We start from the raw sequence: 16,165 nt of genomic DNA on the forward strand, positions 1-16,165 counted from the left end.
CCTCTTCTCGAAATATGTTACTATTTCTTTTTTTTTTTTTCTTATTATTTTCTTGGACTTTGTTACTATTCCTTATACCAAAGAACTAAATTGGTGTTAGACTTTTCATCATTCTCTTTTGTTGTTTTCTCCTCATCGATTAATTCTTCACATCAAATATTTTTTTTAAAGAAAAGTATAGGTAGACAATGAAAATATTAGACAATGTGAATAATAGATATATCTGATGTTTAATTCATTAAGTATGCGGATGGTTATTCTAATATTAAGTTTTAGGTGAGTAATTTGGAGTATAGTGTATTTAACTTGAATTGAACTAATTTTAAAGCTTGTTCTTCATGTTATTCAAAAAGTCATTAGTTACCTAACATAACATTTTTTTAATTCAACTGACGCTTACAAATATATAATATAAGGTGGAAACTCAGGTGCAGTCGACTTCATGTGAAGTTGATATCTAAAAGCCATTAAATAATTTGATTGATTTGACTAAATTTTCATCTAACGGCTCTCAGATATCAACTTCACGTGAAATCGACTTTACCTGAGTTTCACCATAATATAAATATAATTATCTGGATTCAATTTATATTATACACACCAGTTAACGTAAAATTTGTGCATAATAAACAGTTGTTCATATATATTGCCATATATTAAATGTTTGGTAATGATTATTATGTCTTCCGTGTAAATTACGTTGAAAAGTTTAATAAAGAAACTAAATATTATATTATCAAAGCAAACTTTGTAGAATTTGACAACGTAGAACTTCATGTGGAAACCTCGAAACTATGAACATATGTAATTAACTAATTATATATAACACTTCAAAAACATGGCATAGATTTGAGGAGTTCAACAAAATCAAAGAGGAAGAAGTGGGTCTCTGTCTCTGTCCTTAAATTTCTCTTTCTTTCTTAGCTTTCCTTTGAAGAAGATTAGAAGATGATTGAAGATACACTTCTTATTCACAAGGTGAGAGACTTAGACTTAATTATATATATTAATCCAAATCATTATATGGTAATTTTAATTTCTTTTATATTTCAAATTATTTGTAATACTATTTCAAATTATTCTACATGTTCTATTGTTTTCAAATAATTGAAGAACTACATTTCTCAATTATTTGAAATTTTTCTCCTTTTTTTTTTCTCATTAAGATCATTGGACTTACATTCAGCTGCCAAATTAGTTTTCATGTATTGATGGATTCCTTAAATTCTCAAAAGGAGAAGATTATTCATTTTTTTATTGAATAAATATATATGAGTTTGGTATGTAGTAATAATTTATACATTATGGTTTGATTACAAGTTTATTTAAACATGTTATTACTATTACATTATCTTCTTCTTTCTTTCTTAATTAGCATAGCTTCTTCCATGCTTTGTTTTTAGAAGTATTCTGATTTTCCTAATTAAGTTTCTAGCCTCCTACTTTTAAATTTTAATGAATAAGCTTTTAGATTTTATGTATGCTTTATTTCAAGTATAATAGCTAAGATAGAGAACCTTATTATTTATATCTATTTTGATATTATTTTTTTCCCTTCAAAGTTATTTTAATATTATGACATATGAATGGCATATAATATAGTATCAATTTCATGATTACAGGACTATGTGGACATAAAATCTATAAAGAAATCTCCATTAACATATGGGTTGGTAGTTTTGGTCATCACTGCAGTTTGTGGAATGTATCTTTGCTCAATTAATTTAGAGCATCCAAGGGTTATTATTAGAGCAAATACAAAGTTGTTGGAACTTAGAAGTAAAGTCTTTAATAGTAATAATTATTCATCATCATCTTGTTATCCTTATGGTGTGGAACAATGGGAACTTCCCTACTTGCATTATCCACAACCCAAAACTTATAATAGGTAAATTAATGATCTTCATTTCCCTTTTATTGTTTGTTTGGCATAATTCATACAAGGTGGAAACTCAGGTGCAGTCAACTTCACGTGAAGTTGTTATTTGAGAGTCGTTAGATGATTTAATTGATTTGACTAAATTTCCATCTAACGGCTTCTCAGATATCAACTTCACGTGAAGTGGACTTCACCTGAGTTTTCACCTTCATACAAGCCTATCCTTCAAAGTATTGCTGTTAAATCTATATTTGATGTATGTATCGTTATGAATACTTTCAGATATATGTTATACAAGATTTTGTTTTAAGTATTTCTTTTTTTTTTATACAAGCCTATTGTATTTTGGTATGTTAATAAGAATTTATTTAAAAAAAAAATTAGTTGATCATACATATTAATTATACATGACTAGCTACTAGCTAGCTAGATTGTAACACCCTACCACACAAAGCTTTACGCTTAAGTCGTAAAACAGAGGTGATGTGGTATTACGACCTCTAAAATAAAACAAGTACATATAATAGCAGAAGAGTTATAATATGCTAGGAGCCTTGAAGGATAGGGGAAATAAAAATCGCGAGATAAAAGCGCAATGCTCAAGGAACGAGTTAACTTGCATGCTAAGAAAACTGTAACTGTCAAACATAAGGTAACAGAAGTAGGAATAGAGTGCCAAAGATACAAAATAACAAGCTCCTAACTCAGCCTGCGAAGTCAAGACTGGCCGGAGAATATTTACACATATATACATACATATCCAAAACCCAAAAGTACATACACACAATCCTGCCTCTCCATAAACCTCTAAGAGGATCAAAAAGGACAAGTTAAGCGGAGAGAAAGCTAAGTACATATATATACATCAATGTACAACAAAACTATACAACAACACTATCCAGTAACCCCTCCGCTTTTAAGAGTCCAGACGCCTAACGAGATGGCTCCCGACCTGCATCTGAAAAATAACAACATAGTATGGAATGAGAACCGGAGGTTCTCAGTATGGTAAAGGTGCCACACACATAATATATAAGGTCCTGGGAATGCCAGAGGCAATCCTAGAACGCCGACACTTAGATTGTAGAGCTTAAAGTATTAAACAGAAGCCATAAAAGACGGTTTCCTAAAAATATTTAATCCTAACTTAACTTAACCTTAAATCTAAGTCCTATACTGCCATTCCTCCATACCTCCAAATTCCATCATGCATTTTCACAGACAAATAAACAGGTAAAGGCAAACACAAGAAAGTTACAACTACTGCAGGTAACAAATACACATTTAGCATGGCAAATACAGATAGGCACACCCAATTAGAGCACAAGCAAGTAATTCAAGTAATATGCATATGATGCATGCCTGTCCTATGGCTGATGAGGCTCATCTGTCGGTTATCCAGCCAACCCGACAAGTCTGAATTGTCCTTAGACTGTCCCCCGACGTGCATCCCCAAGAGTCTATGCATAGATTTTTCTCAAATAATCAATATTGCTCAATGGGGGTAACATTCCCGGGAATTTATATAGTGCCCGGTCACACTTACGTCGTAGGGTCAACAGAGTATCGAGTTTTCAACCTGGTACACGTGGTGGCAAGCCACGGCACTTAATCCAGGGAATCTCGTATCTCAGATTATTCAAATTCATAAGCCATATAAATAATTCAATTATAATTCCTCAACATCCACATCATTCTCAATTGCATCTCATTCATCATCATACATTAAACATATTCAATCCTTATCCTTCATTATCACACCTCCCATTCCGTCCATCAATAGTTTCAATTCAAAACATAATTCATTCTTTTCTAAGAATCAAACTTCAAACTTAAAACATACTCACTTTCTTAATAACTCAAAATCAAACCATATAACATTTAAATCTAAATTTCTTTTAAATAATCATCTAAACAAAATCTCTAATTTTTATAAAATTTCGGCAGCACCTCCTCTAAAACTCGGACTTTGCCATCCTTTTCGGGTCCAAACCTGCTTTCTTTTCAATTCAACATACTCTTCCTCATCATCATAACAATCACCACAATAAATCTACTTCAAATCAACAATTAAACTCATACAATATTCAAATCCAACAACCAAAATTCAACTAAGAATCATAGTTCACAAATCCTAGGCTTTTAACACAAATACCTCAAATCAATAATTCACCAAATCGTTAGTTAATAACTAATTATCCAATAAACTTCAACCAAATATATATATTCATCGACAAATTACTAAACATTAAGCATACACCTGCATTCCAACTTATCCTATGGTCATCTAGCCTAAGTTTTCACAGAACATTATATATTAAATGCAAGAAACCTAAACCATACCTTGGCCGATTTCCACGTAACGACCAAAGCTATTTATTCAAAACCAAGACAACCCCTCAAAACTCAACTAATCCGCTTCCTCCAAGTTCCAGTATTCACAATTTCAAGCTCCAATTATTTATTTTCAACCTAATACACATTCATAATACATATATACCCAATTTAATACTCAAAGCTCAAATTTAATGAAAATAAAATAGAATTATCGTATCCTCATCTTACCCAAGCTTCACACAAGCAAGAGTGAACGTTTCTCTCAAGCTAATTGGATCCTAAAACATCAAAAATCAAAGAAATTCAATATTCCCACTTAAAATTCGAAAATTGGGGGAAGATGAAGCTGAGAGTGAAATAGCAAGTTACCTATGAAATTGTTCCGGTAGAAATGTAGAGCTCGACGCGGTGAACGCGTGGCCGCAAACGGTGCGGCGATCGGAGCTCGAACGGAGGAGTTACGGGATTTGGAAAGTAACGTGAGGGTTACGGGATTTTTTTTTTTCTCGTTCTTCCCTCCCCTGGAAGCTGAAAGCTTCGCTTCTGTTGGAATGAAGGGGATGAAGGGCTTGGGTTCATTTAATAGGGCTGGTCCGGTTGAACCGATAACCCGGTTCGGGTCCGGTTCAACCGGTTCGGTCCTTTCGGTCCATTTTTGGACCGTTTTCTTCAAAATTGGTGTCAAAATTCTCGTTTCGATGAGCTCTACCCTATTTTGATATAATATTCGCATTTCTAATCCTCCTTATTAAAAAATAATTTATTAACTAATTATCTACTAATTTAACCGGGGTTTACATAGATCACTATTAAATTTTAAAATATTGAAATTATTAATATGGTAAAGATTCATATACATATAAAAAATAATATTAGGGATGATCACTTGTTGCTTTCTTTTTTAAAAATTTTGTTTTGTGGGTTTATTATATTATTTAATAATGAGATTATTTTTCATGAGTTTAATTTAATTAATTAATGAATGATTCATGGATGTGAATACAGAGAGGAATGTGCATGTAATCCTGTTAGGTTTTTTGTGATCCTCTCAATGCAAAGATCAGGAAGTGGATGGTTTGAGACATTTTTGAACAGCCATGGCAATGTAAGCTCCAATGGAGAGATATTCTCTTTGAAAAAAAGAAGAGCAAATGTTTCTTCAATTTTGAAGACAATGGACACACTTTACAATCTTGATTGGTTCACTAGTGCTTCCAAGAATGAATGCACTTCAGCTTTGGGATTCAAATGGATGCTCAATCAGGTTTCTACAAATCAATATATAGGTGGAAACTTAGGTGCAGTCGATTTCACATGAAATTAATAGTTGAGAGTCGTTAGATGAAAACTTAGTCAAAGTCAAACCATCTAGCGGCTCTCAGCTATCAACTTCACGTGAAGTCGACTGCACCTGAGTTTCCACGATATATATTATTCAATTTTTTTTTACTTGAGTTTAATTTTGTATACACTAAAAACGAATATAAAAGAGTTTTACACATATATTATTATATCAGTAAAATTTAATATTTGAACTTATCACTTATTCAAAAGATATTTTAAATATATGAATTCGATTGAACCGTGTATAATTTTATGTTAATAGTGTATTAATATTAAACTCTTTTTATTTATCAATCTTACTTTTCGATAAGTTTTTAATTTTTAATTTTTGTATTTGAATAAAAATTATATTTAAATACGATAAAAGAAGAAAAAAAATGAAGAAGGAAATTTTTTTTTAACAAACTGAGGTGTCTCAAGCGGATTGTATGTAATATTGTTTACATCATTAGAAAACTTTTTTATTATAAAAAAAAAAGTGTAAGTGTAATATCATGCTAGCTTGCACAATTATTTGATGATGATATAAATTATTACCACTAGAATTTTTTAAGAGGTAATAAAATGACACAAGTTAATAAAATTATGTATTCATTCAATGGTTAAAAATAGTACATATAATTTATAAATGAAAAATTATATTGACAAAAAGTGTGGATATTTAGTAATTTTCCAAAGATGTGATTATTATGTTATACATACACTACATAATATATTTCAGGGTTTGATGGAGAATCATGAAGAGATAGTGAAATACTTTGAAAGGAGAAAGGTTTTTGTAATATTTCTTTTCAGAAGAAATTTGCTTCGCAGAATGGTATCTGTGTTGGCAAATTCATATGACAAAGATGCCAAGCCATTGAATGGAACCCACAAGTCTCATGTTCACTCTCCATTGGAGGTCTTTCCATATTTCACTTTCTAAAGGTGTTTAATAGCAAAAAAATAATAGACAAAAACGGTCCGAATTTATTTTATTTAATATTTATTAATATTATAATAATTAATTAATATTAAATAAGATAAATTTTTATTTTTTTTCACTCTTTATAGAAGATACTATTTTGATATTAATTTTTTTAATAATTAATATATGTTCTCTTAATTTTGTTAATTAAAAAATAATTTAAATATATAATTAATTAATAATATTTGTATTTTTATATTGATATCAGGAGTATTCAGTGTATGAATAATATTTTATTTATCAATTTCAAAATCTGTGATTTTTCTACTAAAATTTGCAGAAATTTGTAAAATTTATTAGTGTTTTTTTACGTTATTTCTTTTTCTAAAAATAAGGGAGAAAATAATTTCTACTTTTTTCCTTTTCAAAAAATAGATTCTTATCTATCCTTTTTTGCTTTCTACATGTTTACTAATATTGAGTACTTTTTTTAAAGGAACTTTATTGGTTTTCTAATATATTAAAAAGTAAAACTAAATAAATAAATACATAAAATGTAGTTGCAAGTTGTGAGAAGTTTATAATCAAATTCCTGCTGCAAAGAGATAGCATTTAGTTGAAAAGCCACTTTTTAATTAGAATAAAGTAAAACCAAACATGTGCTATATAATAATTAATCTACCAAGTTGATATGAAGAGTAAATAAAATTACTAAATTTGAACAACTAGGGTTTGCTAATTTTGCAGGCTAAAATTCTTGCCAAATACAAGCCATGGATCAACACCACGTTACTGGAATCAGAACTGAAGGAAACAAAAGAGACAGCTTCTATTAAACCACTCTTCCACCTTAGCCCATGACAACAATAAAGATGTCTCACGGCCCACAAATTCAGCCCAACAGAATACACAAATTAAATTATAATTTAGTAAACCACTCTTCCACCTTAGCCCATGACAACAATAAAGATGTTGGGCTGAATTTGTGGGCCGTGAGACATCTTTATTGTTGTCATGGGCTAAGGTGGAAGAGTGGTTTAATAGCTTCAAAAGCCATTGAATATTTTAACAACACTCACCACATTGTTCTCTATTATGAAGATCTTCTGAAAAATCTCACTGTAAGGCACATGTCCACCCTTAAAATATTCACTCTTTTCTTTTTTTTTTTGTACAATGTTTAATTCTCACTTTTAAGTTTGGTTAAAAAAAATTATATTTTCTATAAAGGTGAGTAAAAATCTAATATTTGATATTCAAGCAAATTTCACAATTATTGAATTAAGTGGGAGAACCAATTTTAGTATGAATATACTTAAAACATGAGTATTAGATTAGATTGAGGTAATGACTTAAATTTGATCAATATTATTAGTACATTGTGAACAAGAATTATTTAATGAAGTAGACTTAAAAAAAAAAGTTAGTTATATATATATAATATACAAGTCTAAGAGGACTGTTGAAATATTCAAGTAAGTAAAATAACGATAACATAGAAAATTTTATACTTATCATGCTTAAAATTTGATATATATTTTATTTAGATGGTCCAATGTTGACATTTCTTCATATATATATATATATCCAGAAACTGAATGATGTTCAAGAATTTCTAAGAGTACCGTACAGAGATTTGCACAGTCGTCAAGTGAAGATACACACAGCTCCATTATCAGAACAATTTGAGAACTGGGAACAATTACAAGTAGCTCTCAAAGGGACTCGATACCAAGCTTTTCTATCATCAGACTGATGAAAATTGAAACATAACACACTCACAATCTCTTTCTATTTGCTACCATCACTTTTTGATCCATTTGGTGGACCAGTATATTTCAATACAAGTTGAAATATATTCAATTAAAATAGAAAGGTAGGAGCTGATTTTGCATGGTGTAACAATTAGTGCCTCTTCTTTGTAACTTGTACATATGAATTATTCTTCTGACATTCTTTTCCAAAGTATTAGTATGATTAAGATGATAAAATTTTGTAGCTTCATATAATTTTTACCCACCATTTTTAATCCTACATGACACCATGATTAGCACATTTACACTACTACCTTTTTTTTACAGAATAGATGAATAGGAAAAGAGACAAAGAACAGATACAAAATCTACTACAACTACTACTACTACTACCTACTACTACTACATTTTTTTAATTTATGTTACAAATTATGAGAACAAGATCAACAGATCATTGAACTGTCCTATCACTATCATCTGTTTGTAATACAGTGTCATTCTTCTGAGTATTACTATTACTATTGTTTTGTGTTGTTTCAATAATGAAATGGTCAACAATTTTGACCGTGTGTACTGGATCCTGGTTGGAAGTTGCTGCTCTCCATTTGCTTGGATGCTTTCTCAAATGGCTCAACTGTTGTGGATTTTTTGTCTCTCCATCCCAATCAGGATCAAGCTTCCAATCCTTAGGAACCTGCTCATTCAAAGATGTAATTGATTTTCGTTAACGATTAAACTCAGACAGTTCATAAATTACAATTCTGTGAACTCATAACGAATTACGTGTTATCTATTAGACAGTTTGATGACCTTGCTAGTTGCTACTATGCATGTGTTAAAGCAATTTGAGAGATTCAAATTATTGCAATAACTGACTATTTATTGTAACATAATTCTTTAATCCAAGTCTAATTATTGATTATCATTATAAGTTTTACTTGGTGCATTTTGGTTTTAAAGTTTGTTACCTTATCAACTGCCAGGGTATAAACTTCAAGATCGCCATTAGCCCTGATGTGAAATCGCGTGAATGATTTGTAATTCGCTATTCGTAGAGACGAGAAAGCTTCGTCAAAGTGCAAGCCAAGCCAATTGATGCAAATGTACAAGTAGCTTCCAAACACCAAAGAGACAACAGGTGTTGAGAAGACCCAGAAATAAAGGAAAACAGAAGCGTAATAGATTACAGCACCCCCTCGCGAAAGAGACTCTAACCCGTTCTTACAAATATTGCTACGGCTAACAGCCATGACCTGGAAAGCGAGGAAAGAAAACAATCATCTCCATAATCATATCATGATAGGTAAATTCGAAACTTAAAAGAATCCATTTCTAACCTCTGGCACATCAAAGGCGGACATTAAGTACTTGATACATGCTGGATAAAGTCCAAACGTCCATTGTTCAATACGAGCTCTGAGGCCGGTGGGATCGGGAAAGTGTTCACTTTCCACCGATCGATACCACTGATATAAAGTATGATACCCTGGATCATATACCCAAAAAAGTAAAACTAAATATTTTTTCTCATCATCCTAACCCAAAATCATCAGAGACAAAGGTCAAGCATGAACACAAATAATTGAAAAGGTTAAAACAACACCTGAAGTTGCCAGCAAGTTATGCCGGATGCATGTTTCCACGCCTATTTCAAGAAGTAACATAAGAATCAGTGCTGAAGCAAGGTGAGCGGAAACATGAAGAATTCCAACCATTGCTCTTTTCTTCCGCGACAACTTGGATGGAACAAAAGAATATGCTGCAACCAGTAAAGCTATAGCTCCTGCCAGCGACACATAAGAGTGTTCCAGGATGTATATAAATTCATTCCACACAGTAGCCAAGAAGTTCTTAACATGACCCGGGAATGTATCCTCTTGCAGGATATGATTCAGCTTACACTGGAAAATAAAATAAAGAAAACACTATTTAGTGACAAATGGCAAGACCGTAGCACAAAAGCCGTAATTAACATTTGGGAGGGAAAAAAAATAGAAAATAAAAAGGAACAGAAACTCACTTGCGGAAACACTGAAAAGACCAGTATAAAATATATAATGCCTCCAATGAAATCAAATTGCCAGTTCTTCTTACGAAATTTTAGTATGTTTCCTAATGCAATCTGCACCATGTTAAAAATTATATTATACCATGTGTTAGAAAAGGCAAAAGGGAAGCCGGTGTTAAGTATCCCATGTTACATAGGGTCCAAGAAAGGGTCACACCCCAAGAATATAATGTAGACATTCTACATACCCTGCTTGAATCTTCAAAGGAAGGATATGCAGACTTGCATTCATAGTTAACTCCATAAAGCTTTTGAAATTTACTGAAAACATGGGTGGGATGAAGAAATGCTCCGCCACAACCATTTACAAGTAGATGATGTACATGGATAGGCCCCTCTGAATTTACTTGTGTGTGAGTATGACGCATGTAATGATGCAAGTCCCCGGCCATTCGAAGCTTACATCTTCCTTTTAGATAATCACAGATCAGGTGAGAAATATTCTTTCCAGTTACATCATTCCAATACCAGTCAGTAAGCCAGTTAGGTTCATGGGTTATGATGATCACAGAATCATCCTCTTGAACCTTGACAAAGAGAAAAGAAGCACCATGAGAGAGAGTGGGTATACTCAATATATAGATAGGTCATATAAATAAATTATTCGAACATTGCTAGGTCATATAATAATTTAAAATGCAAGTTTATTCAAATGCTCATAACATAGTAGTCCTATGTAAAAAGTTTGCGGAGAAAACAAGAAAGAGATCGCTAAAATAATTATTCTACGTAAGTTTAGAGTATACTTATTTAGAAAATAATTATTTCACCATCACATAAAGTTGTAAGAAGACAACAAAGAAGAGGAAGGAAAAATTATTATACCTTCTCGTTGATCAATTGACTAAAGAATTTGAATTGGTACACATCAATATCACCATGGAGTGCTAGATCAAGCCCAAAAACCCACCACCGTTTAGGGAGTTCCAAAGCAAAGTAACTCTTTTTCTGTGGCATTAACCATCCCCCTAACCAACTTCTATGACATATATACCGCATGAAGGTCTGGAGTCCATCAAACCAGTCTGACAAGCAAAAAATTAAAAATAATAACAATAATAATCACTGCATCGTATTGGCTTTAGGCAGAAAGGGAATTTAGAAATCCTCTCAAAAATAGGATGAGATTAAATGACAAAATCAAAAAATAATAATTATTTTAGAACAATCTCCTTGAGAACGAATAAAATATGGTGGAGCACAAATCATGAGCTGAAACTAACCATGGTTTCCAGGAATAACGAAACACTGAGGTCCCTTATAGTTCTTGAGTTCAGCTCCATCGGGTACCTCAGGCTTGTTAACAGCTATTTGCTCTGCTTTATACCAAGGAGGAGGTTGAAGAGCATACTCGAAAGGAACAAAAAGGCGCCTTTCGTATGTGAATGCTGATGGGTTAGGATACCTACAACAGAGCAGACACCAAATCATCAAACAGCACTAAAAGATGGACACAGAACATTTCAAAATGTTCAAATGACACATTGACTGCAGCATCAACATTCAACAGGAGTCAACTTATCATTCATATGAAACTTATACGAAATAAATAGTACTTAATCAAATCATGTGATGATACAATAGACACAATAAATAGGAGTAACAAACTTACGCGAGATCACCTCCAATAATTAGCAAGTCTCCACGCTTTAATTTGACCACAGAATCATCTTTCACTGTACGAAGCTGAGGCTGAGCAAGAAGCCGTGCAACAGCATAAGATGAGTTCCCTCCATCGCCAGTATCAGCCATGAAATCAAACCAAAAATCATCCTTCTCATTAAAATGATCATACATAATATCACCTTTATGATTGTCATCGTCAACCTTACTCATTGCTGCCTGTTGATAAACATAAGGGTTTCAGTTAAAGTAATTGTATATTGAATACTTCATCGGATACACTATAACAATCTAAGTACTTCAAGGTTCAAACTACATATTAAACTGACACAGTGATATAATATTATAAGCAATGTCAAAGGAAAAATAAAATGTTACCTGCATCATACGCATGTCAAAACGCCCAACAAAGACAGTTACCGATACAATGAGGTCAAAAACTGTTTTGAATAAATCAGCTGATGTTCTGCATCATTTAGTATTTTAAGGGCAAGTGTAAGAATGCAATCAAAGGCCACCTTCAAAATCCCCAAGAATTTTTTTTAAAAAGAAAAATGAGTAATTGGTAAACATAATAATATTTTAAATTCATACCCAGAGTACCAAGGAACCATGTCCAAAAAATCAGGTTTCATCTGCTTCTTCTTCATCTTCTCATATTCTTTAACAGATAGTGGGTGGGTGAGAGCCCATCTGTTAATTTTTCAAACACAAGAACACAGCAATCAAGTTAATTGATGAGGAAAATATTAATGTAAAGTAATATGAAGATGTAATATGCATCCTGCTCTATTGAGCCTAGGCTTCATGGCAGTGTGCCACATTGCATTGCAAAGGGAAGTAGTAAACAACTAAACATAAACAGTTTTGGGAAAATAAAATACATTATCAGAAACACAACATATACAAAATTAACCCTTAACTCGTTCAATTATGAAAAGTTGGGTGGCACTGAAAAGTTGTGGGGACTACTTAATAGTGTACATTTTCTATTAATTTGAGCCAGGAAAAAGGATTCTCATACTTCATGCTAGAAAATAACAAAATTTAGCACATGATGAAATCAATTACTTACCCTGTTGACCTTTCAACCACATAATTTGCAATGTAAAGCCCAATAAATGTGGCCCACAGAGAGTAGATGGGAGAAATTTCATTTGATGAACCAGGACAGGAACCATTGCAAGAAGATATCTAAAACACAAAAACAACTATGACTATAATGAGTAAAGTAGTACAATCAAAATATACATATGATTTAACATAGAAGATAACACAAATCATATATATTCATACTGGGTACCTCGCCATAAATAACCCACTTTGACAAAAGTGGATAATCACTTGCAGATCCAACTGGAGCAAACCAAGATGAGCAAACCTGATCCTTTAACTCATTCATCCGAAGAAACTTTGCAAGCCATGTGTTTCTTTCTTCTTTCTTCCAGAAATTAAACCAGTTAGAATTCTTACGGTCAAGTGGTCTCTGTTTTAAAAAGGCACGATTGCCGCAATGACTGTAAAATACACAGCACGCGACACTAAGTACCTATAGAAAAAAGAGGCATCAGAACAATACTGACACTTTATACCTAAATACAAAAGATAAAATAAAATAAATCACCTTTCAAACTTACAGCGCAGTTTTGAAGAATGGTCAAGATCTGTGGTCTCTTTCCAGCCACCCGTGAAACAAGGCCAATATACCAGAGGCCGTAAAATATAATGTGGAAGACAAGAAGAAACAATATAGAAGAGAGATATATTGTCAGAAACAAAGATAAATTCATCCTCATATCCACCCCCATTGACTGGAAACTAGGAAGATGATACACTGCTGCCACTAAAATCCAGACTATGTACCTGTAAAGTAGATAAGGAATTATTTTTGAGCCGTTAATTAACTTTTCATAAAGAACACATAAACATTCGGTGGTAAAGAAACTCACCATCGACTGAAATTTGAATAGCTAGGCTTGATTGTCTTCCCTATAAATGGCGACGAAAAGAAATAAAAGAACCCAAACAAGCAGCCATACATAGACCACCACTTAATGTTGTTGTCTAATTTTTCTATAAGAGTATGCATGTTGTCGGACGAGATGAAAAATAGGCAACCAACAACAACGGCAATTATAGCATGTCGGGAATGCTCATGAGGGTAAGGGTAAGTGTGGGTTAGAATTGTTCTAACCCTCTCCATTTTGATCGTATCGAGAAAACCGGAAGACTGCTTTTCAGAGCCCATACCAATCTCTCATTCAAGAATAAAAAAAATCTCTATATATATTACTATATAGTTGTGCCGTAACGTTAATCAGAATTCCTGCAATGATGAAGTCCACTTTAGACGTTCAAGAAAATCACGAAAGCAACACCACAAGCAATATCCTGAACAAAATTATAATAATAGAAACTTTAGTATAAATTAAGTGTAATGGGATCACATTATTTACATATAGACACATAGAAGAACAATAACATCAAATGTTAAGCTAATTATGAATTTAACTTTCAATTAAGTATTTGTCAAAGCAAAGGACACATAAGAACAACAACTTCAACCACCACAACAACCAAATGAACAAAGATCAAATGTAATAACTTTAACTAGCCAAATATATGAACCAAGGTCAAATCAACTTAAATGCCTCCATGGACCATCCTCTTTCTTTTTTAGGTATCTTCTAGAATCACATCCTCCAGAAACACTATCCCTTATAACTTCATAACCCATTTCATTTCCCAACACTTCTCCCTTTTCAATTCAACATCCTTACATTTTCCACAAGTATATGAAGTTCATTCAGGATTCACATCAAACAGGTAGAAGACAATAACCTCAGATGGAGGTTACAAGCACAAAGTGCAACAAAAATAACCACTACAAGTCTACAACAAACTACTAATACCAAACAAAGCTGAGTAAATCATACTTAAACCAAACAAAATATATAACCAAAAAAAAATTCCAAAATTGAATTCCTACAAAAAGCAGTTACCACAAGTTACCAGTGTTGTATACTTCAAATAAAACATGACCAATCAAATTTGGTAAGAAACCGAAACCCTAATCTCCTACCTCCTCCTTCTTTATTAAACTTTAAAGCAATACAAGAAGCATAGAAAGCAAAGAAAAACGTTTAAATAAGGAAACAAACCAAACCAAAACCTTCAAAGCCACAAAAAAAAACACAACGCAACGTAACATCATAACCAGAAAAAAGAGAAAAAAAAAAAACATTTTTCAAACTTAACTGCAACACGATAAACACCGACCATAACAATCTCCACGTTCCAAACGTTTAAAGAATACAAAAAGAAAAGCACGAAAATTGAATATAAAGAGAAAATAAGAATAACAATAACAACAACAATAAGAATAATAGTAAAAAATGAGAATTAAGAAGAGGGAAAATTGCGATTACCTTCTAATCTATGGAAAGAGAAGAGAAGGAGGGTGAGAAAGGAAGAAAATAGAAGTAAGAGTACATAAGAACACAACACAAAGTTGGCATCTGAGAATGTTTGCGAGGAAGAGGAACATAACAACGGCATATTCTTTTGAACCTGCGACCATAACACACCCACCACCATTTCCATCATTTTTTATTTTAATTAATTAATTAATTTTGTTCTTCAAATTAATTATTTATAATTTTACTTTTATAAAAAATATATTTGTATTTTTTATCCAAAAAATTCTAGAAGTGATTAGTATTGTCGGTATGAAATTTATTAATCCCTCTACATTACCAACCAAGAGTATTTCTGCCAACTTCTGTCAATTCTAATTTATAACAGTATTTAATAGAAGTGTCTTTATAGATGTGTCTAATAAAAATATTTTTTTTATGACTATGTCTAATAGAAATATCTTTATAGGCGTATTTTTTGGATATGTTCTTTATACATGTGTTTAAAATATAATAATTAATTATTGTTAATAATAAATTAGCAGATAGTATATTGGTACTGTATACTTTTTCGAAATTTATTTATACTAGCATTTTATTTGGATATTTTATTATTTTATAAAATAATATAATAAAAAATTATAGTTTAATAGTTAAAAAACCGTAGAAAATATCATTTAAAGTTGTATAATATTCAATTTTTTTTTTACCTAAAGATAGGAGACTCGAACCCGCAACCTCTTAATTGAGTATGGGGAGACTATGCCATTTGAGCTATTACAAATAAAAATATTTTTTTTATGACTATGTCTAATAGAAATATCTTTATAGGCGTAT

General features: G+C 31.9%; 1 protein-coding gene and 2 long non-coding RNA genes across 7 annotated transcripts; 1 reads left to right on the top strand and 2 right to left on the bottom strand.

The window, feature by feature from the left end:
* Nucleotides 1-771: 771 nt before the first annotated feature.
* Nucleotides 772-8,260, top strand: LOC107647777 (uncharacterized). Its single transcript, XR_002349554.2, has 7 exons — nt 772-978; nt 1,623-1,888; nt 5,222-5,480; nt 6,282-6,461; nt 7,215-7,292; nt 7,499-7,588; nt 8,059-8,260. It is a non-coding gene; the product is annotated as an uncharacterized LOC107647777 (long non-coding RNA).
* LOC148563157 (uncharacterized) lies at nt 2,548-4,770 on the bottom strand. Its single transcript, XR_015885761.1, has 4 exons — nt 4,586-4,770; nt 4,445-4,494; nt 4,223-4,351; nt 2,548-2,837 (listed from the first exon to the last, which is right to left on the bottom strand). It is a non-coding gene; the product is annotated as an uncharacterized LOC148563157 (long non-coding RNA).
* Nucleotides 8,261-8,517: 257 nt separating the features above from the next.
* Nucleotides 8,518-15,528, bottom strand: LOC107605692 (uncharacterized). Of its 5 annotated transcripts, none has more exons than XM_021105356.2 (16): nt 15,341-15,528; nt 13,862-14,238; nt 13,550-13,775; nt 13,216-13,461; nt 12,988-13,106; nt 12,507-12,605; nt 12,291-12,378; nt 11,902-12,131; nt 11,513-11,694; nt 11,115-11,314; nt 10,478-10,816; nt 10,242-10,343; nt 9,825-10,122; nt 9,559-9,707; nt 9,190-9,474; nt 8,518-8,915 (listed from the first exon to the last, which is right to left on the bottom strand). In XM_021105356.2, the coding sequence occupies exons 2-16, from the start codon at nt 14,158-14,160 to the stop codon at nt 8,673-8,675; spliced, it is 3,105 nt and encodes a 1,034-aa protein (XP_020961015.1). In that variant the 5' UTR covers nt 14,161-14,238; nt 15,341-15,528; the 3' UTR covers nt 8,518-8,672. The 5 variants fall into 5 exon arrangements, with proteins under 5 accessions (XP_020961015.1, XP_088346222.1, XP_088346220.1 ...); XM_088490096.1 differs by lacking the exon at nt 15,341-15,528 and adding an exon at nt 14,995-15,022; XM_088490094.1 differs by lacking the exon at nt 15,341-15,528 and adding an exon at nt 14,995-15,014 and having other exon boundaries at nt 13,862-14,303.
* Between the last annotated feature and the right edge of the window lie 637 nt (nt 15,529-16,165).

The sequence above is a fragment of the Arachis ipaensis genome, chromosome B6, assembly GCF_059453495.1.
Source record: "Arachis ipaensis isolate K30076 ecotype BB chromosome B6, ASM5945349v1, whole genome shotgun sequence".
In the NCBI taxonomy this organism is placed as follows: domain Eukaryota; kingdom Viridiplantae; phylum Streptophyta; class Magnoliopsida; order Fabales; family Fabaceae; genus Arachis; species Arachis ipaensis.

Excerpts from the sequence above, each read along its gene's own strand:
- LOC107605692 (XM_021105356.2), bottom strand. The coding sequence starts at position 14,160 with ATGGGCTCTGAAAAGCAGTCTTCCGGTTTTCTCGATACGATCAAAATG. Across the intron at positions 11,315-11,512 it reads CGTTATTCCTGGAAACCATG|ACTGGTTTGATGGACTCCAG; the intron begins GTTAGTTTCAGC and ends TTTGCTTGTCAG. Across the intron at positions 10,344-10,477 it reads CCTTTGAAGATTCAAGCAGG|ATTGCATTAGGAAACATACT; the intron begins GTATGTAGAATG and ends AACATGGTGCAG.